At 39.5% G+C, this 23,060-nt stretch overlaps 1 protein-coding gene across 3 annotated transcripts in view; it reads right to left on the bottom strand.

Annotated features, from left to right (window-relative positions):
- stol (stolid) overlaps window positions 1-23,060 on the bottom strand; it is a 257,670-nt gene that overhangs the window by 3,984 nt on the left and 230,626 nt on the right. Inside the window, exons 5-15 of one of the 3 annotated variants that reach the window (XM_067765622.1) lie at window positions 12,023-12,499; window positions 11,673-11,954; window positions 9,440-10,147; window positions 9,277-9,374; window positions 9,102-9,217; window positions 8,817-9,028; window positions 8,519-8,733; window positions 7,210-7,242; window positions 5,457-5,561; window positions 5,123-5,384; window positions 4,586-5,059 (exon numbers count right to left, since the gene is read on the bottom strand). In XM_067765622.1, the coding sequence (XP_067621723.1) occupies window positions 4,586-5,059; window positions 5,123-5,384; window positions 5,457-5,561; window positions 7,210-7,242; window positions 8,519-8,733; window positions 8,817-9,028; window positions 9,102-9,217; window positions 9,277-9,374; window positions 9,440-10,147; window positions 11,673-11,954; window positions 12,023-12,499 (2,982 nt within the window). The remainder of the gene's footprint in view (window positions 1-4,585; window positions 5,060-5,122; window positions 5,385-5,456; window positions 5,562-7,209; window positions 7,243-8,518; window positions 8,734-8,816; window positions 9,029-9,101; window positions 9,218-9,276; window positions 9,375-9,439; window positions 10,148-11,672; window positions 11,955-12,022; window positions 12,500-23,060) is intronic. The other 2 variants (XM_067765623.1, XM_067765624.1) reach the window with 2 other exon arrangements.

The following is a 23,060-nucleotide window of genomic DNA, read 5'->3' as shown; positions in this document are numbered from 1 at the left end:
CGTATATTGGTAGCTCACGGAATATGAACGAATATGAACGAATATGCACAAGACGCAATGTGTTATGTATGAAAATACGGTCGACCGGATCTGTTCCTTACGTTAACATGTAATCCGCAGTGGGATGATATCAAAAGCAATTTATTTGCAGGACAGTCGACAGTCGACAACCGGTCGTAATATCATGACGCGTTTTTCGGCAAAAATGTAAAGCACTTATGGATTTAATTGTGAAATTATATGTATTTGGGGAGGTGCGTTGCCATATGTACTCCATCGAATGGCAGAAAAGGGGATTGCCGCACGCACATATACTAATTTGGCTGGTACATAAAATAACTCCGGATTAAATCGATAACCTTATATCAGCTGAAATTCCTGATAACACTGCTGATCCTGAGTTATTTCAAGTTGTCGTTCAAAATATGATACATGGACCGTGCGGTGAACTAAATGTGAATTCACCATGTATGATTGATGAAAAGTGTTCGGAACGATACCCAAGGCAAATTACTACAGACACAATAACGGGAAATGACGGATATTCGTTATATCGACGTAGATCACCTAATGATAATGGCAAAGCGGCAACCATTAGAATGCATAACCAGGAAGTTGAAGTTGATAATCGTTGGGTGGTTCCAGTGGTTCCATATTGTCCATTATTATCGAAAATATTCAATGCTCATATAAATGTGGAATATTGTAATTCTGCCAAATCCATTAAATATATTTGCAAGTATGTAAACAAACGGATCGATATGGCAATTTTCGGTGTTGCTGGTGATAATACAAATGATGAAATTACTCAGTATCAAATGGGTGCTATATTAGTAGCAGGCGCGGATCTACGGGGGAGAGGGGGGGGGGGGGATATGGGACATTGACGCATGCCAACTTTTGAATTTGTTGGAGGATGATGCACATTGGGATTCAACACTTCATGATGCATCTAGTTCGGCTCATCCTCAACAAATACGAATGCTATTTGCCATTATATTATCAACATGTATGCCATCAAATCCACTTGAATTATGGAACAAATATAAACATTATATTGCAGAAGATATTTTAATTCGTATGCGTCATCATGCAAGAAATCCTGATTTGTTGGTAACTTTGGAAATGTACAACGAAACTTTGTTAATAATTGAAAATATTAGTACAATTGGGTATGATCGCACCAAATCGTGAGATGCATGATCTGTTTGATCGTGAATTGCAACGTGAGCAGGAATTCAATTGTAATGATTTGCGTTTATTTGTACAATCGAATATAACCAAAATGAATATTCAGCAAAAACATATATATGACACAATCATGCAAGCCATTTTCAATAATGCAGGTGGATTACATTTCTTGGATGCACCTGGTGGTACAGCTAAAATGTTCGTTATATCACTGATTTTAGCGACTATTCGATCGGAACGGAAAATTGCACTGGCACTTGCATCTTCGGGAATTGCTGCTACATTATTAGAAGGTGGTCGGACAGCACACTCTGCATTAAAATTGCCATTGTATGTACTGGTGATTGAAACTCCAACTTGCAATATTTCAAGAAATTCTGTTATGGCAAAAGATCTGCGATTAACGTCAATTATTTTATGGGATGAGTGTACAAAGGAGAATAAAAAATTACTAGAAGTATTTAATAGAACAATGCAATATTTACGTGGTAATCAACAGCCTTTTATTACTGTCAGGGGATTTTCAACAAACATTGCCTGTCATTCCTCGATCAAATCCTGCTGATGAAATAAATGCCTGTTTGAAGTCATCAGTTCTTTGGAGATATGTACAAAAATTGACACTGAACATTAACATGCATATTCACCTACAAAATGATCCAGCTGCCCATTAGTTTCAAGACAATTGTTAGAAATTGGTGATGGCAAAATGAAAATCGACAGAACCAACGGATTGATCACTGTACCGAACAATTTTTGTACAATTACGAAATCGATAGATGAATTGATTGAATGTGTTTTTCCAAATATTCTTCAGAATTACAGAAATCATGATTGGTTGAGAGAACGGGCCATTTTAGCACCGAAGAACAGTCATATCAATGCCATTAATTTTCAAATTCAAGCAAAACTCCCAGGTGTAGTCACCACATATAAATCAATTGCCAGTGCTATGAGTCAAGATGAGGCAATGAATTATCCAATTGAATTTTTAAATTCATTAGAACCGGCTGGTATGCCACCGCATTGTTTGAATCTGAAAGTGGGTTCTTTGATTATATTATTGCGAAATATTAATCCACCAAAACTGTGTAATGGCACCAGATTGGCAGTGAAAAATTTATTGCCAAATTTGATTGAAGCTACGATCTTAACTGGTAAATCAAAAGGAGAAGTTTGTTTAATACCGCGTGTCCCTATGATTCCAACTGATATGCCATTTGAATTCAAACGATTACAATATCCTGCGCGTTTATCATTTGCGATGTCCATCAACAAAGCCCAAGGGCAAACACTTAACGTTTGTGGTGTGAGTTTGGAGGAACCATGTTTTTCACATAGCCAACTTTATGTTGCCTGTTCCAGAATCGGTACCCCAGCCGTTTGTTTATTCATGCTCCTCAAAATGGAAAAACAAAAAATATTGTTTATCCAAATGTCTTGGATTAAGTTTTAAAATAGCTAGCAAATAATAAAATACCTTTGTTTTTGTAATAAATGAGTTTGATTTAATATTTCACTTTATACGTAACGCAGCACGTACCGGGCCGCTAGTACAGTATATAATATTACGTGTTTGAAAATTCTTCGGAATTTGGAACTTCGCTACAATTTGTCGCCGATCCCTTGGAAGACCAAATGGCCAATTATACTTGCATAGTATAGCAGGAAAAAGCAACATTGCTTTCCAAACAATAATTTTAATTGAATTTTGAGTAGATATAATTAATTTCGTTGTTTTATAGCTTTTAAACGTTTAAACGGCCATAAAAGGTTAAGCGCCTATTAAGTAAGTAAGTAAGTAAGTAGTAGCGAACCGCGGAGGCATTGTTAAATAAAATTGGGGCAGAAATTACGAAAATTACCAAAATGTACCCTGTTTAATTAGACTACGAAGTGCATTGCATGGAAATCTGCTGAGTGGGGAACGTCGTGTTAGCCTTCCATGGGAATTTAAAGCGTGGTAGTCTTCCATGCGATCGACGACATTGAGTTCAGAAGCTAATATATAAACGTGAAGTCGACATTAAGTTAAAAACAGATTGATATCGGACTGATACCAGCAACCTGTTTTGAGTTTAATTTAGTTTATACAGTGCCACTCGCAAGCACCCCACATTCAATATAGTGAAGTGCAGTCCCCTCAAGAGGTTACCAGCGCAAGTCATAACTTCTCCAGCCCAATTTTAAACCTCACCTACACGTGACGAATGCTGTTTGAATAGCAGGTAAAGCCCAAGTTCCTCAAAGAAGGATAGGGTTGGATGACCTGAAAGGTTCAATGTGGTCATATAAAATGGTTCCCCAGAAAGTCGGGCTACACCTTAATGCTGGTATTTTCCGGAACCTAAGGACTAATAGCATTATCATTACAAGAAGAAGATCACCCATTTCAGCAGCCAATACTGTTCTTTAGAGCCTTAGCATAACGAAGTTCCATGGGCAAAGCTAGCATTACGGAACGTATGCTTGGTAGGTATCGTAGGTCAAACACCGCAGAAAGAGTCCTTATATACATTAAGAAATAATATGTAATTCTGTTTTGATTCGCTCGTTTCAGAGCGCAGAAGAGTTCTGACTGGTCTTATACTATCCCTTAATAAGTAGCCCTAATGAATAGCAATAGGCAAAACAACAAATCGATCATCGGAAGAGTGCGGGTTCAAATTCCACTCCCGGCACAAACCGGTTTGAAGTGATTTACAAAGTGTAATCGAAACAGCTGTCGAGGTTTCATTGTCATATATTCATCCAAGAATACTAAATTGGTAATATTTCTAAAAAACGAGAATATTTTACTATCGAAAAGAACCCATTTTCAGTGTCACGAGCCCAAGCAACGAGCGTAAAATGTTTTTGACTTTTTAAAGTTTAATGTAGAGGATAAATCTCAAAACGCCACAGTCGAATTGTACTGCTGTGAGGGCCTTTGTTATACCTCGTACTTTATTCATTACTAGGGCACTAGCTGCGTTTTAATGGTCAAGGCGATTACCTTCTTAAACGCATCTGTTCTGGTGCAGCGACTAGCCACTGCTTTCACTATTAGTAAGGAGAAAACAGTGCTACGATTGGCTTAAGCTGGAGTTAGCGGGTTCCTAAGTACAATGCCTAGCTTGCATTACCAAGCTTTTGATATGCTAATGCTTAGCTTGCATGTAACCGAGTCTTTGGAAGGTTTATCTAGGATCGACGTCTATCGTAATTATGGTTATATACCAAATCAGAATGAATATTTTTTTATAACGATAGCCTAACGTACTTTGCTCGGAGTCGACAAAAAATTCGTCAGTTGGACTAAAAAATTTAAGTAACTCATCTAAGGTTGGAGTGCAGAGCTTTTAATGTGGCCAACACCTGACCAATTTGAACTTTTTATCAACTTTTGACTCACCACATCAGTTGTTGTGAAAAACTCATCCATTTCCTCATCAATTGGTGAGTTGTAATCCTCGAACGGTTCATAATCGTCAGTGTAGGAAGGTTCCTCAAATACATCCTCATTATAAGTGTAATCATCTTGTGGCCAAGCATGCAATGGTGCCGGTAGAAAAGCTAACCACGTAGCACTCAACGATATAAAATACTTCATTAACCAAGCAGAAGCACGATTAGGACGCAATGATGTACTCGCAGCTGTGTAGGGATTATCCGAATCGGAACAAACGCCTTGGTAATCATTAACAGTGACTCGTTTATAAATACGATCTTGCACCAACGAATCCATTATAGTGCCATCAATTTGTCCGAAAAATTTGCCAGAATGTTCAACCTGCTCGGAGATAATGACAAATCCATTATTGTCCAGAACATAACAATCGAGATCATCTGAGGCGCATGTTCGGCGACAACCCGTCATTCCGGTGCACTAGAAATACAAATTTTATTTTTGGTCAAATAGACTGTGTTGAAACAAAATTGCATAACTTACAGTAGAGGTTATGTTTATGAAATGCTTTGATAAAGAGTCCAATTGAAACTGTAAGCCCACGACAGCGGCAATTGCCTTGTGGCCACGATGTTCGACGAATATTGCATGCGATGCTGTTACAAGCGTTGTATTCATTTTTGGCGCATAACCCGTGGCGAAGGGTACGCTATAGACAAAGCTATCCTGTTCGACTGTATGCTGGTCTACGGCACGTTTGTACCAGGTCATATCCATCGCGCGGGCGTTATCCTCACTAAAATGGCTATTGGAAAATTTTAAGGGGTTTTGTAGGTAATTTGTAATCGGAACTACATCTCGAATTTGCAGAACTTACGGTTCCGGTGAGTCCTCAGGCCTTTTGATGTGGTCAATCCAACGTAGAAGACCAGAACGTGTGGCGACAAAAGATGTGGCAACTAAGAATTTTTGATAGCCTTGTCTGAAAATATAGGCAAACGTTACATTAATAACGTGGATATATAAAAAATCAACACGCCACTCATTTATGTAATTTTGAGCAATTTTTTTCAGCTCTTGCATATCTGGCCACAGCCGAAGACAGTCTAGTAACGCAAATCAATGCTAATTTTCTTCGGCAATCTACGACGCTAGCTGTGTACGAGCCGTATATGTAGTTTTCGTTTATAGGTGGATTCCAGAAAAACGTACATGGACTAAACGATTTCGGTACAAAACTTATTTAAACAAAGGGAAGCTTTCAACTTAGAATAAATCCCAAATGAAAGGCGGTACGAGAGGATTTAATATATGGTGACTTTCTTATTGGATAAATACTTGGATCTATCCTGTAGATCGGTATGTGGGCCAAACTTTTTTAAGGAAAAGGGAGGTAGAAAGTGTGGCAGAGAGAAGGAGAAGCAGAGGAGGGATTTAAAGGTGAAGGTAAACGTGGAAGATGACATCAAAAAAGAGGTAGAGGTAGATGGGACAAGATGAGACAAGATGAAGGCGAAAGGAAAGAAGAAAGAATGGGAAAAAGGAGAAGCAATAGAGGAGCTAGTGGTAGATATGTGGGTAGAGGTAAAGGTGGATGTGGATGAGGCAAACAGAAGAGGTAAAGGTGGAGAGGGAGATTTAAAGATAATAAGAGGAGTGTAGGAAGTGTAATAGTAGAGATATATTTAAAAACGAAGGACGACGTAGAGGAAGGAATCAAAGAAGAGGTAGGAGCAGATAGGAGTGGGATATATAGTGATAGTGAAAGGGAGAAGACGGAAGGGTGGTGCTAAGCATGAGAGAGCCAAGAGAAGAAGTAAAAGAGGAGATCGTGGTATAGATATATTTAACGGTGAAGAAGGACGTGGAGGAAATCAGAGAAGATATAGAGGCAGATGAGAGTAATAGAGATAGTGAGAGGGAGAAGGCGAAAGTGAGATAGAGATGGAAAAGGATAGCGGGACAAAGGGGGAGGTTCTATCGGAAAGGGGGAAGAGGCCGATGAAGCGATAGAAGCCGAGGGATAGGGACAGCTATGGGGATAGTTAGAGCGGGGGATGAGTGTGAGAAAAATGGAAGATAGGGGGGAACAAGAAAGGAAGTGGAGAGGGGAGTGGAGGAGGGATAGAAAGAAAAATCTTGAAATTTTTTTAAGTTGATACGGTTGGTACAAAACAACGCCTGCTGGGGCTGAAGGCGCAAATATAAAAAAGAATGAGAAATGAACCTCTTCCAAAGATGCGAAAACAATACGAGTGTTTTAACTATATTATAAGGGGATGGAAAAATAGCAGCCAAAAACTGCATTCTCATTTTGTTAATGTCTTTGCGAAACTTCCTATTGACCCATGGAAGTCCATGCGATTTTATACTCGATATTTAAACTGGCCCATTGTTTTTAAAAATGTTAATAAATAAATATGAGATAAATCAATATCACATTTTCTTTGTTTGAGAGTCCAGCAACTGTAGGTGGTTTCGTAAAAGCATTGAGGACATAAACACAAAAGCGTCTGCAATCTGACCAAAACCTAAAGAATTTAGCTTGCATAGCTTACAAATCGAAAGCAGTTAGGCAGTTTAGCAATAAAATCGTTGATTTTTTGAAAACTTTTTTTAATCAAATTTACCTCTTTAAGATTGCCATTAATGTGGCGATTGGACTAAAGTTATTTTGTTAATATTTATATTGTATATATTGATTGGGTGAATATTATGATTGCATAGTAAAATTATTGTTATTGAACAAAAAAATTGTATGTGATAGGCATATAAACAATTCAGAGAGTAAACGAAAAACATTCATAAGGAAAAAGAGTTGGAATATAAAAAAATAAAAGAAATGTGTGCTTTAGTGCTTAGAACTTTTTTTTAAATATGTTTAAATTAAAATATATGTAAGATGAAGTTTTTTTTTACGTAATAAAAGAAGATTTTTAGTGCATACAAATGTGCTTTAATATAATAAAATAAAAAATTATAAATAAATGAACTAAGATTACTTAAAATGTACTCTGCACAAATCAGCAACATCTAAATCAACTATCTTGCGGCATTAGACAGCGTCGGTTACTGTACAGAAAAAACTTTTTTGTGAAAGTCAGCCTCTAAATTTGAAGGTTATGTTGAGTGGGTTTTGGAAACATTTTTAAATCAATTTTTATCCTGCAAAATGTAGCCGAAATAGTTATTTTTATTGTCACTTTCTTATTTGACGTCCGATTTTTATAATGGATACATCATTATTTTGCCTTCGAAAGCTGCATACTTGGCTTTAATGTCCTTTTTCCTACACTTACGGTCCAAAAAAAAAAAAAAGCCGACACTAAATCTGTTCCCTGTTACGTTCATTCCTTCTCCCATATTTGATCCCTGTCTCACCTCTTCTCCCTTATACAATCTCAATTTTTCTCTCTTCTACTCCCACAAGTATTCTTTGCCAAAGATGTACCCCTGTACAGAATTTCAGGCGAATCTCTCTATTAATAAAATTTTTTGGAATAGTTCGGTCCCTGATTCACTTCCCGGTCGGCCCCTCGTTCTCTTCCGGTATGAAAAGTTTCCCAAATATTATCTCTGTTAAAGAGGTACTCCCGTGCCGAATTTCAAGCGAATAGCACTAGAAATAATAGTATTTGGAACGGCCCCTGATCAATTTCCCAACCCTTTTGTGAATCTAAAGCATTCTGAATCCCCCTTGAACTCGATGAAATTTTTTGTAAAATCTTCTTGAAAAAAAAAATCGACTATCACTAGTTTTTTTCTTTTCTTATTACAATCTTTCCCTGCCTCAAACTTTCCGTGAATTAATAAAACCTCGTCCTTCAACTATCTCATTGTCGGAGGCTACTTTGTGCACAGTGCATAAACAAAAACCATAAAACAGAAAATGTAATATAGTTCATGCTTGCGGAAATTGTGTCCTTGAGAGACACATACTGTTTATCCTCTTTGCCATTTGAAGTTACAGTTGAATTTCGATCTAAGCCATCTGTTACCATAGCATCGCGCACTAAACTCTGTACCAAGGTTCGATCGCAATAATATGGTTCAGCCTTGCGAGATCCTTGCACGTTATTCAAATGTTGACCGAAATGGCCGACAGGTGTCGCACCGTGCATGGCATGGTGTGGTTGCGGTGGTTTAGGACGCACCTATAGAGAAAATAAATGAAAAAGTGTTGAAAATATTGATCTAGTAAAAACTACTTAATATGTCAATTGATTAGCTTGCTTACCGACATCCACTTCCAGCCTGGACGACCTGCACGTCCCAAGAAATGTATTACCTGCTCTTCTGGAGAGCTGAAACTTAATTCTTGTTCACGTGAGGCTGAGAGATATTCGCCAGAGCTTTCACGCTCTTTCTCTAAATCACTAACGCTGTTGTACTCACAATACACCCAATCGGGATGTACGCGCCAATTATCTCCCTTGAAATACTCGGTCACTGTGCGATAGTGAAGAATAGAGTAGAAAGATATGAAAATTTATCTATTAAAAGGATTTTTTTTCGTATTTACCATTTCTGCGCGAGTGTCGTATTTCCTGTTGGGAGACGAGTTCATGGCTGCCATATTTTTCAGGCAGTACAACAGCTAAGGTGAAGGGCGTATCTTCAATAGGTCCATAAAAATACCTTAAAAAGAACAGTTTGTTGAGATAAGTTGACAGTCGGCGTACTAAAAAAAGTCTTACCTGTGCGTACGCGCCGTTACACGCTTCATGCCATCAAAGTGATTGAATACCGTGAATTCAGTTTCACCCTCCTTGGGCATAAGCATATCATTGCGCATCTGTTGAAATAATAAATTTATCAACAAAATTTCACTAACTATTATATCTTCCTTTCTATACTCACATCATACATAAGATTCTTATTCATTTCCACAATTTCATGTTCGTTAACCACTTCGGTTTCCGGCAGTTCCAACTCCGTTATGTCGACTGACGTGTACCGTGGTCTTAATTGATCTATGTATTGATTACCATCACTCAACGGCCGCAAGTCTGGATGATACAGTACACGCCCATTATTATCAACGATAAACGAATATCCATTCGGTCCCAATTTATGTTGCGGTATCATTTTACGTATCTCCTCGATGGGCACATCGGTGCCAACAACACCGAGTAAATTAGCCACACGCACCGAATGGTTTCGTCTATCGAAGACCGGAGTTGAAACTGTCGTCACCAGACGACGCTGATAATCGGAATCACGCGCCAATCCACTTGATTTGCCTGCAACAAAAACTGGACTCCAGTGCACAGGATGATCGGCTTGATACATAATCATGGGGCGTGCCATTACCAAAGCGTAATCGATAACTTTTTTACGTGCATCATCCATATCATTTATTTGTACAAAAAATCCTTTATTGGAACAAGCCATTTCATGCAGATTACTACGACTACTCGAATCTGAGCCGATAAGATATGTAAAGATTCTTACAGGCATATGAGGCCAATTGTATTGTTTGATGACGTCACTATGAGTTTCGGAAGTACTTTCGGTGATTAGCATAATTGCTTGATTGCATTGACTGCCCTCACCAGATTGGTTGTACTGAAAAGATAGAAATTTAGAACAAGTTTATTTTTGATCTAAAAAGAAATCGCAATGCATCAAGACCTAATAATAAGGAGACCGTTCGACGGCTACTATCCAAGAATCTCAGGTCTGTTGCAATTTACTCCGACAGTCAAGCAGTGACCAAAGCTCCTCAGTGCAGTGGTACTTTCTCAAAACTTGTAATAGATTTGCAGGCAGTCGCTAAACAAACTAGTCTACAGGTGCACCGCAATGATGATAAGGGTCACGCGAGCATGGTGGTGTACTTGGGAACTGTGTTGCTGATGAGCTAGCGGAAACGCTACTAAACAAACCGAGCTAGTTGTGTACACTCTTCGTCACGTCTGCATTTTCCGCGTAAGTCAAAACAGCACTGGAACCCATTAGTGAGGTGTCTCGACAATCCTTACTTCGCATAAATGAGAACGGGACTTGGTCCCTTATCAATCTAATCCATCTCCCCTTCAGTCCATTAATCAGGTTATAAATGGGAAACTGTCTGATGCGAATCGCACCAAATGACCTCTATCGAAGTTGTAGGAATGAGAAGGAGATAGAAAGTATTGAGCATTTTTTTTTGCAGATGCCTGGATCTAGCTATTAAGTCATATCAAACAGGGCAAACTGCGGCGTTCCGACAGTTTCAAACGAGAGTTGCCGCGGATAAGGATTAGGTGGATGGGATATTATGGGGCTACTATGGGTAGATAAATTAACTTTTACTATTAGATTCGGTCTGGGAGCGCATGAACTAGCTCCTGATTGTATCAAACTATTTTAGGATGTTAGGATAATCTGGTTCCCAGGTCCTAGAGGTATACCGAGCCGACAAATTTACAACTGAGCTGAACATAAATGGCTGTACAAAATTTGAAGTTTCGCTGTCTTCGGGTGGGCTGCTCTTATACCTGACAGGCGTCGGACCAATTAAGAAAACTTTAGACAAGAACTACCTCTTGTAGGGTGACAAAATCCTTCTGATCTGAGGCGGATGGAGATAGTCTGTTTCACAAAGGCTCATCTATCAGTGGAAAAATTATCATCAAAGTCCTCTTATGAGAGTCCAAAGAAACTGGCAGTTTCAGTTTTGGGCGAACGAAAGGGAGATTGGTATAAGGAGCGTAGGTTTCACATTATAAATATGCTTACATTGGGAAAATATATCATGCAGCCGAAGAATGCCCTCAGGGAGTAGAAGACTGTTAGGAAGGGACAATTGTTCTTCGAGACATGTTGCTGCAAGCGTAACCGTATCCAAACAGGTTTAAACGATAAGTGGAGAGGTAAGGACTGAAATCATTTCTTTTTCAGTGTTCGAAATGGAGACGTGAAATTTGGGGCCATGGGTTTATGGTTGTTCGTTAGGACGTGCGCACAGGGATAAAACTTCGGACTTCCTATGGGATCTTAAAAAATTAAGGGTTAAGCGGTGTTTTCTAGGCATGCCTGAGTTTTTACCTTTTTTAATAGGACTGCAAAAATTGTTCATTTGCTCTTTAAGGGCCACCCTAATACATACCTTGTGTAGTAGACTGAATGCATACTCCAGCCCAGCAGTGAAATTAGCTGTATCTTGAAGTTTAATTGCTTTCACTGCAGATTTGATCTCTTGCACATTATCTGGTGTAGCGCGTACCATACGATCTTTAAAGCATGGAACTGGTGATTTAACGTCCTCTGCAAATGTAATCAGGTTAACAAAATCATCTTCACCCAGAGTATCCAGTATATTAAACGCTGTTGCTGTAGCAAGTGCAAATGACTTTTCAGACATGCTCGAAGAAGAGTCCAGCAATATCATCTAAAGTTCGAAAATGAAAAACCAAATCAAAGTCTGTGTTTGCAACTACAATTAGTTTAAAAAATTACAATATCCTTAGGGGATGATGCTGCCTGAACGAACCAATTTTGAGCACGAAAATCATGTATTTGCTTGCTACCCTTCGAGCCCTCTGGTGGCCAAGCAGTGCCGGGAAAACGGCGTAAGAAGCCAGTCGATGAACCAAAATATTGCCAAGATAATGCTGGATCACGCTCGATGTTATTTTGAAAGAGTGGATCGAGGTGTGCGCTCCATTGTAGTGCTGTTTTCACGTCACCATCATCTAGTGAGACACCATTCGGAACTAAAATTGAGCTGAGACTTAAATTCACAGGTAAACGTTCAAATCGGCGCATGAAACGTATATCCATATGACGTGCACCATCTGCCAGTTTGCCATCTGAATTATATTCGTTAATACGGCGCGCATCATAATGTTGATTATTTGTCGTCGCCGAAGTACTGTGTGAGTTTTGAGAGTCCAACTCGGAGAGAGCGGCCTGCTCGGCGGAGTCCATGATGCGCTATATAAAATGAAAGGAGAGTAAAATGACTTAAGTACAAAATTTAATATAAATTACTACTAACAGTTAACAGTTAGAGAAATGAGTTTAGGCAAAATATAGTTTAGATTGGGCTTAACGGCGCGCCTTGAGCTTTCATGCCCTTCACACTTGCTAAAATGTCGTGTTGTTAATGCGTCAATAGTATTACGTAAACAAATCTTAGACATGATATTTGCATTTACGCTGCTAAGTGATTGTCCATTGACATTGGCTACATGTTACTGTGCCCTTTGACTTTTGAATTTGTAACAAACTGGCTGAGCTTATTCGCCCTTATATCGCATTAATACATCATGTTATAGCGTATTTATATTGGGGGGTATTATGTGCATTTCCTACATCTTTCAAAACAGCCTGCAATGAGCTAGGACGTAAATCAGATATTGAGTATCACTGTATTTTCTCTGCTCAGATCTACATAGGTTAGGTTAGGTTGAACTAGCTGATCCGTGGTTTCTTAACGACGAAACTGAGAAACCCTATCAGAAACCTGGACCTATATTATAAAACAACTCCGTCCTCTTGATAAGAACTAGAATCGGTTTACAACCTATGCTACTTGCTGATTCTAGATCTGATAGCTGTGCCACTCCTAAAATAGCTAGAGTCTTAGCTTTAGCACAAAACATTCTCGATCATTTCCTCCTCTTACCCGCACTTCCTACATCTGCTTTTCCTTTATTTAATGTATTGTCAAGGCTCTTATAAAATCTCAACTTTCTGGCTTAGCGAAAAGTTGATTAATACTCCATTTTAAGATTCTACATTTTGGAAGAACTTTCTAATTATCTCGACCCTGCCCCACCAAGGGAAATTTTTTTCACAATTTCTTGAATAGTCTCGCTTATCCGAACTAAGTGTAACGTTTATGCATGGTGCTGAAACTACTGCACTTCAGGTGATAAGAGCATAGGAATTGGGGATGAGTTGGCATGGCAGGGCGAAATCCTTGAAGGGTGAGTAAAAAAGGAGGCAAGAGTTGCTGTTAATGGCGCAAGAAGGTGTGGATCCAAATGCTGAGCGGCCTTGTGTCAACTATTTAGGGACTATAGAGTTACATATGTTGAGCTTTCTTACGGAGGACTGCCTATACTGACACCCCGCATATTTAAATTAAGTCTCTTTGGTGCCAGAAGATGTAGGATGAGACGGTTTATCATATTATGTGTTGTTGTTTAAACCACAAAAGCCTCTTCGAAGTCCTGATAAGTATTGCAGGACTGTTATAGATAGTCATTTGCCGAATCCAGTACGACACGCTTCGGTATCGACACCATTTGGTACCAGAGCGTCTGTTTCGGTAACGATTTTTTTAGCCTCCCAAACTTTCAGGTCTGTGAAGTTTTGCTTAGAATCAGCCCAGTTATAAGATAATCTAGAAACAGAAAATATGATAGATCCTATGAAATCTAAATATTTGCCAAGTTGGGATTGGGCTTGTATAAAACCGATAGACAAATGGAAGGGATGACTGCATAGGGAATTGATTTACTTCTACTTGTGGGATATTGTAACATTATGCGTCATGCCCACCTATGCAATAAATTTGCGGCATTACGCACCATGAACTTCTATGCCAATACATTTTAGTAATAGCATAATCATATTACAATATTATGCGACATACATTATATTGACTTAGCACAGCGGTTCGCTAACATCAATGGAATGCCGAATATGAAACCTTTGTCAGTTCACACCTAACAAATTCTGCCTAGTCACACACTCCGGTCAATACACTGCCGATCGTCAATATTAGTTTGTCACCAAAATATTTACATATGACCACTAATGTGAATTAACCAAATATTCACATACAAACATTTTACATGAATATCAATCTGCTGACTTTGCATACAAATCTACATGTATGCATAGTAATACAAATGTACATATTTTTAGTTTGTTAGTATTAGGTTATTATGAATGTGTAGGTTAAGAAATTAGCTATAAAAGAGAAAGAATTTCTTTAATAAATTCAATTATTATCAGACTTCCAAAAGTCAAACATTCTTTTTATTTACTTCGAATACTTCAATATGGCATGGACACGTTGACTCTAAGTTAACTTTCAAATAGCACTTCAGAGCCGTGGGAGATAAACTTACCAAAGTTAATAGGAGAACTTACGCGAATAATGCCTAACATTGGTGGTCCGAGCGGAGCTAACAGTCAGCTATTGTCCACAGCAACACGCTCGATAATACTATACGCAGCACCAGTGTCAAAAAGATATATAGTAGCATACCGACTTGCAGCTATAAGAATAGCAAGTGCTTATCGGACGGTGTCCGACGACGCGATCCTGGTCCTAACCCTGAAAAACCCAGTGGACTTACTGGCAAGCGAAATGGCCGATCAGTACAACACCAATATCGAGCGACCATCTGAATAAGCCAAGAAAAGAGCTAGCACACAAACAATAGCTAAGTGGCAAGAACGGTGGAAGGCCTCGAGTAAAGGGCGTTCGACCTTCATGCTAGTTTGCGACGTAGCTCAATGGAATGAACTGAATCACGGCGAACTGAACTACCATCTCACGCAGATACTAAGTGGACGTGGCGGTTTCAAAGAGTATTTATGGAATCGTAGGATAGAGGAAGATCCTCTTTGCCCAATGTGTACCAAGGAGTTAGAAAACACAGAAAACGACATGTAGCACTGCCCCCGTTTTCACTCACCTTGCATAGAGTTTTTGAGGTGGAACCAACCACGAGAAATTTAGTACCACAAATGTGTAACAGGAAGGATTGCTAGACTGCAGTGAGAAAAATGGCATTTGTAGTCATTACACGCCTGATGGATGAGAGAGAGGGCAGAGAATGCGCAGGCGAAGCAGTGGCGATTAAATCGACACTCAGTGCAAATAGCGGGAACTTGGACGCAGGGACAACAGTACGCTCTTAAAAAATGAGAAATATGGAACGCCACCCTAAAGTAATGCGACAGCGGTACCGGGGTGGGCAACGGTTCAAAACGGGGCTGTTTTTTGTATTCAAAGAGACATTTAAAATTTATAAACGTCTAATGCAAGGGCAACTAAGATGAGTTGATGCTTAGCTTGAAAGAATCTGCAGAAGCACCTGATTGTGCGTCAGTGGAGTACGATGTTATTGGTACGCGAATCGCGAGACAAAATGTATTGAAATCTTACTAAGGTTCTCTGAGTTTTCTTGAAAAAGGCTGACTATTGTCAAGGCGTCCTTTTGATATGTATTAAGGCACCTTCTCAAACGCAAGATGTGCTCTTTCAGACGTCCAAACATACATTTCGTAAGCAAATTTTCTTTTGGTTTTGAATTTCTTAAAATTCAATGTTGATAAAATAGTATGGAAATTTGCCAAGAATATTTAAAATAGTATTCTCTAGTGCACACATCAAAACTTTTAATAGTAGTATGTGTGTGTGGTTAGCGCCGTAGCGCCATTTTGCAAGTAAAACATCTTGTTGAAAATCCGTACGCAAATAACAATTATGTATGATCAGAATCCTTTTTGCCACCAACACTACGACATAACACAAAATGCGATAGTTTCTGCTTCTACGCTTCTTTTTTTATAATAATAACTGAAAAATGTATGTTTCTATGTTTTTGAAACTAACAAAGGCGCCGCCAACACACAGCAACACACACCCACCTCAAACCGCGCCTGTCTTATAACGAGCAAGAACTTTAAAACCGATGTATTGCGACTGAGCGAGTGCATTTTAATGTTGGCAACATGCGTTGCCCAGCTGTCGACATGTCGTGTGCTGACAGATGTTGCAGCAGCAGCAACAACAACAAAACTAAGTGCAGCAGTGCCAACAGTGTGTAAGTACGTAGTTAAAGCAAACAATTAAGGAGGGTTAAGTTCGGGTGTAACCGAACATTACATACTCAGTTGAGAGCTCTGGTGACAACATAAGGGAAAATAACCATGTAGGAAAATGAACCGAGGGTAACCCTGGAACGTGTTTGTATGACATGTGTATCAAACGAAAGGTATTAAAGAGTATTTTATGAGGGAGTGGGCCATAGTTATATAGGTGGACGCCATTTAGGGATATCGCCATAAAGGTGGGCCAGGGCTGACTCTAGAATTTGTTTGTACGGTATGGGTATCAAATGAAAGATGTTAATGAGAATTTTAAAAGGCGTGGGCTTAGTTCTATAGGTGGACGCCTTTCCGAGATATCGCACATAAAGGTGGACCAGGGCTGACTCTAGAATTTGCTTGTACGATATGGGTATCAAATGAAAGATGTTAATGAGAATTTTAAAAGGCGTGGGCTTAGTTCTATAGGTGGACGGCTTTTCGAGATATCGCCATAAAGGTGGACCAGGGGTGACTCTAGAATTTGTTTGTACGATCAAATGAAAGGGGTTATGAGTACTTTAAAAGGGAGTGGTGGTAGTTGTATATGTGAAGCCGTTTTTGAGATATCGACCAAAATGTGGGCCAGGGTGACCCAGAACATCATCTGTCGGGTACCGCTAATTTATTTGTATATGTAATACCACGAACAATATTCCTGCAAAGATTCCAAGGACTTTTGGTTTCGCCCTGCAGAACTTTTTCATTTTCTTCTACTTAATATGGTAGGTGTCACACCCATTTTGCAAAGTTTTTTGCTAAAGTTATATTTTGCGTCAATAAACCAATCCAATTACCATGTTTCATATCTTTTTTCATATTTGGTACAGAATTATAGCATTTTTTTTTTTTTCGTAATTTTCGATATCGAAAAATGGGCGTGGTCATAGTCGGATTTCAGCAATTTTTTACACCAATACAAAATGAGTTCAGATAAGTACGTGAACGGAGTTTAGTAGATATATCGATTTTTGCTCAAGTTATCGTGTTAACGGCCGAGCGGAAGGACAGACGGTCGACTGTGTATAAAAACTGGGCGTGGCTTCAACCGATTTCGCCCTTTTTCACAGAAATAAGTTATCGTCCTAGAGTCTAAGCCCCTACCAAATTTCACAAGGATTGGTAAATTTTTGTTCGACTTATGGTATTAAAAGTATCCTAGACAAATTATATGGAAAAGGGCGGAGCCACGCCCATTTCGAAATTTTCTTTTATTTTTGTATTTTGTTGTACCATATCATTACTGGAGTTAAATGTTGACGTAGTTTACTTATATACTGTAAAGATATTACATTGTTTGTTAAAATTTTACTTTAAAAAAATTTTTTTTTAAGTGGGCGTGGTCGTTCTCCTATTTGAATAAATTTTATTAAGCATACATACAGTAATAGGGGTAACGTTTCTGCTAAATTTCATCATGATATCTTCAACGACTGACAAATAATATCTTGCAAAACTTTTAAATTACCTTCTTTTAAAAGTGGGCGGTGCCACGCCCATTGTCCAACATTTTACTAATTTTCTATTCTGCGTCATAAGATCAACTCACCTACCAAGTTTCATCGCTTTATCCGTCTTTAGTAATGAATTATCGCACTTTTTCGGTTTTTCGAAATTTTCGATATCGAAAAATTGGGCGTGGTTATGGTCCGATATCGTTCATTTCAAATAGCGATCTGAGATGAATGCTCAGGAACCTACATACCAAATTTCATCAAGATACCTCAAAATTTACTCAAGTTATCGTGTTAACGGACGGACGGACGGACATGGCTCAATCCAATTTTTTTTCGATCCTGATGATTTTGATATATGGAAGTCTATATCTATCTCAATTCCTTTATACCTGTACAACCAACCGTTATCCAATCAAAGTTAATATACTCTGTGTGTAAAGCACGCTGAGTATAAACAATGACAGCAATAGTAGCCAGCTTTTGTTGGTTGGCCAAGTCAATGCGAATGGGAGAAGTGAGGAGGCTGTGCTGGTGGGCGTTTTTATGCAATCGTCTTGCAAATGTCATTGTTGTTGTAACAACTATGTGTAAATAGTCAAAGCGTAGACTTAACGAAGAAAAAATCACATGTCGAGCAAATAACAACAACAATAGAAATAGCGCTTGGGTTGACGCCTTCATAATTCAAAAGGTACACCCAGGCGTATGATAAGTGTGAACGAATGCGAATTCTTACTTATGTTTACTTGCACATTTACTTAGCTTTGCTTGCATAAGTGTTTATGTGTACAAGTACGCTTGTGTATGTGTGTGTGTGTATATATTTCCTTTGACTCCGCTACTCTTTGTGTTATTTCTAGCTTCGCACGTTATGCCTCGAGGCGTCTACGATGGTGGAGAGCGCGCACTTTTCAAATTGTCTGTCTGACTGCTGAGTTTATTTGTAACTTTTTCTCTTGCTGATCTGTCTGCTTGGCAGTTCATTGCTGTTTTAGCCGGACCGACCATATGGCCTTCTGTGGCGTAGAATTGAACAAACAAAAAAAAATCAACTAGCGACCAACAACTGCAACTTTATCATTGCTTAGCTGTTTTACTTCCGACATCTACCCCTTGTAGTTTTTGCTTCTAATCCCTTGAGTTCAGCTGTTTTGCTGCCACTGTCTGCAAGTTAATTTGGTCGGCTTTTGCTGTGCGCTTTTTCAGTTGTTTGTTTGTTCGCATATTTTTATTTGCTTAACAAACTGCCGACTTTGTCCTTTTTTGAACTGCATGTGTATTGAGTGCATTTTTAGCAGCTAAGCTGGCCAGCAGTTTGTCTGCGCTTTTTCCCAATTTTCTTTAAGTTTCCTTCTCTTATCTTCCTTCGTTCACTCTTATAGCTTACACTTTCAAGGTTTAATAAAACTATTCGCAAATTTATTATACAGTCGTTCTTCCCAAACAGCCTCTAACCATTGTTTAAACCTATTGGTATAAGGACACAATATTTATAACTTCTCACTTAAAGCAAATGATATAATAATCGATTGACATGCAACCACTGCAAGAACTCCAATTATCTTAACTACCAGCTGAGCAATTACGTTTGGCTTAATTGAGTTCTCATAACACTCTTATTTTTTTTAGGGTTCCAAATTGAACCAGGCCTAAGCTAGGATGGGTAACCGTGCAGGAGAAATCTTGCACAAATTATCTAGGAATCCTTCCAGACAGTAAGTTATCGTGGTCGCTCAACACGGAGAAGAGAGTGAAGAAGGCCTCGACGGCACTTGATGCGTGTAAAAGAAAGCTGGGGTGTACGTGGGGTTTATTGACCCCTCTCTCTTATTGGGTATTTACAGCGATTGTATAGTCTATACCAGAGGTAACCAAATGGCGGACCGTGGTCCTGTTTTATGCGGATCTTGTATCAGCAATTTATTTTGAAGTTATGTAACTGACAGCCGGTTCCACGAAAGAAATTTAAGTGAAAAATTATTTTTGTCCATGAGTTTTATATATCTGACGACGCAAAATATTGTAACGAATTTACTTGCAAATCCTCCTATTTGCAATCCTCTGCTAAGTTCGAATCACTAAACTGTTGAATAAATAACTCCAATATTGAATAATGGAAAAATGGCCTTTATTAAAGTACTTCACAATAACACTTATACTTTGCTACTCGCTGGCTTAATAACCAAACTGACTGATAACTCAAATGCAACTCTACTATTGGCCGCCAGATCGCGTGCTTAATCAAACTGATTGATTGCTCAACTCAAACTGAATTACTTCTTACTCGCCTGCCACGCTTTTATAGTTTACGCTGCATACTTCTAGGCTCTTCCATTTCCAGAACTTACCAACTATATTCGTGTGTATATGGTTCTCATATAGTTTCTACTTATTTACAATTGTCTACTTTTTAGCGCTTCTCAGATGTACATATGTGAGTTTGTAGTTTACAGTCTCCCGCACACACATAAGCGTATAAGTAAATTCATCTGTGTGTGACATCTCATCTCTCGCTGTCTTGTATGTAAATGTTGCTCGTCGGAATGTGTACATATGTGTAGACGCAATTATTGATTCGTTTATGTAGATACATAATGATGTGATTTCACGTCACTGCTTAGCATCGGCCTGGAGATGGCAGCACTCCTTAGTTTTGCTAATATTCGTAACACTGCCCTCCACCTAAGTCTGATCGTCCCGATCAGACAAATCTCCCAATCTAAACGCCGCTAGCATCTCCAAATGTACCACCCTTCTAATCCGTGGTTTCCCAGTGGTTTGTATGCGGTAGATGGTATCACTGATCTTCTTCACAACTTTGTACAGGCCTTCCCAACTGCACCGAAATTGGGCTGGAACACCTTTCCGCCGGTGAGGGTTGCTTAACAGTACCATATCTCCATTCCGAAAACCTTCCGAATTATTTTCCCTGTCGTACCTGTGTTCCATCTTACTACTCATTATTCTGGATCGGCCCCCGTGGTGTGATGGTAGCGTGCTCCGCCTATCACCCCGTATGCCCTGGGTTCAACTCCCGTGCAAAAAACATCAAAATTTTAGAAATAAGATTTTTCAATTAGAAGAAAATTTTTCTAAGCGGGGTCGCCCCTCGGCAGTGTCTGGCAAGCGCTCCGATTGTATTTCTGCCATGAAAAGCTCTCAGAGAAAACTCATCTGCCTTGCAGATGCCGTTCGGAGTCGGCATAAAACATGTAGGTCCCGTCCGGCCAATTTGTAGGGAAAAATCAAGAGGAGCACGACGCAAATTGGAAGAGAAGCTCGGCCTTAGATCTCTTCGGAGGTTATCGCGCCTTACATTTATATTTTTTTTATTTTTTATTCTGGATCGTTCTCTCGCACTCTGTTGCTTGGCCAATGAAGAACTACTTTGTAGAGCTTGTTCTTGACGGATTGGCTTCACATACTCAGTATCGTTCCGACGTTTCCCAACAAAAGTGCGCGCTGGCTTGAAACCATCCTTGCATTCTTTCTGAAAAATTCTTTCAGTCAATTTAGTGCGTCCATTGGGGTTTGTTGATGCCGGTCTTTTTCTCGCAGGTACTTTTAATTTCGCTTTATTTGGCACATTCGATCCATCAACCTTTGCTCGATCTACTTTCCTTGACTTTCGTGGTCTCTGTCGAATCTCCTCCACCAGCACTCGCTTACTGCTGAACCCTTTTTCCAAACTGAAGTTAAGTGGCACATCTTGGTTCTCGTAATGCATCACCCTTCTCTGCATATCGATCTTGATGTCATGGTCAACCAAGAAATCCACTCCCAATATAACTTCATCAACGATCTCCGCCACAACGAATTTGCGTAGAACCATGACCTTCCCAATTAGGACTTCACATATTACTTCTCCCTGGACTTGGTTATATTCGCCTGTGACCGTACGCAACCTCGCTCCAGGTAATGACTTTACTCTCTTGTAGACCAAATCAGATCGAATCAAGGAATGAGATGCGCCCGTATCTACAGTCAGTACACGCTCCTTGCCATCGACATTCCCTCTGACGGTAAGACTGCTCGATTTTCTACCAATTTGCAACACAGATATCACAGGGCATTCAATAGCTGGATCTAGCTCTCGATCTCTACCTCTTACTCGCTCTTGCTCATCTCCTCCAGCTTTGCGTTTACGGCCACCCACATTGTTGGAACTATTAGGACCAAGATCGCAGTGACGTGCAATGTTACCGGAATTCCCGCATTTGAAGCATTTGATAACTTTTTCACTCCGCTTTTGCGATCCTTTCAGCGCCTCCAATATTGCGTCTACCCACTCTGGCCTTTCTACTTCCACACGGCGTGCTTTGAAAACTGGCTTACACAGAAGCGAAGCTGTTTCCTGAATCAGGGCTTGTGACACCGTTTCTGCGAATGTTGGCTTTGGGTTTGCGTATGTAGCTCGCTTTGTTTCGGCGTCCCGTATGCCATTTATAAAGCTCTGAATTTTTACCCTTTCAGTGTATTCCACGGGTGCGTCCGCATTTGCAAGATGAGCCAATCTTTCAATATCTGAAGCAAACTCCTGCAATGTCTCATTTGCTTTTTGGTAGCGGTTTTGCAACTCAATTTGGAATATCTGTTTCCTATGCTGGCTTCCATAACGTCGTTCTACAGCAGCCATCAATGTTTCATAACTGTTCCGTTCGTACTCTGGAATCGTCTGTAAGATTTCCGCTGCAGGCCCTTTCAATGCCACGAACAGTGCAGCAACTTTATCTTCCGCATTCCAGTTGTTCACTGCTGCGGTCTTCTCAAACTGCAGCTTGAAGACCTGGAAAGGAACAGAACCGTCAAATGATGGTGTCTTTACCTTTGGATTGCTTGCTGAAACAGCTGGGCGGGTTTAGTTGTAACTGCTCCATACGACCTTTTAACGCTTCTATTTCGGCATCAATTTTGTCCTCGAGTTGTAAAATTTTTGCATCCTGCTCTTCCAGTTTCACAAAGAGCTGCGATGATACCTGTTCCGAAATTTGTGCCGACATTTCAGATATACGTGCCTCTTGCGTTTCCAGTTGAGATACCAAATATGTCTTCTGTTCTTCCAAATGTGTTTCCATCTTAGATGTTATCTGTGTCGACATTTCTGACATACGCATTTCTTGTGCCTCAATCTTCGATGTTATACGGTTCTCCTGTGATTCTAGTTGTTTTTCCATCTTGGATGTTATGCGTGTCTCCTGCGATTC

Source organism: Eurosta solidaginis, chromosome 2 (genome assembly GCF_040869045.1).
Source record: "Eurosta solidaginis isolate ZX-2024a chromosome 2, ASM4086904v1, whole genome shotgun sequence".
In the NCBI taxonomy this organism is placed as follows: Eukaryota; Metazoa; Arthropoda; class Insecta; order Diptera; family Tephritidae; genus Eurosta; species Eurosta solidaginis.
The sequence above is the reverse complement of the archived record's forward strand: the minus strand, read 5'-3'. Positions and strand labels throughout refer to the sequence as shown.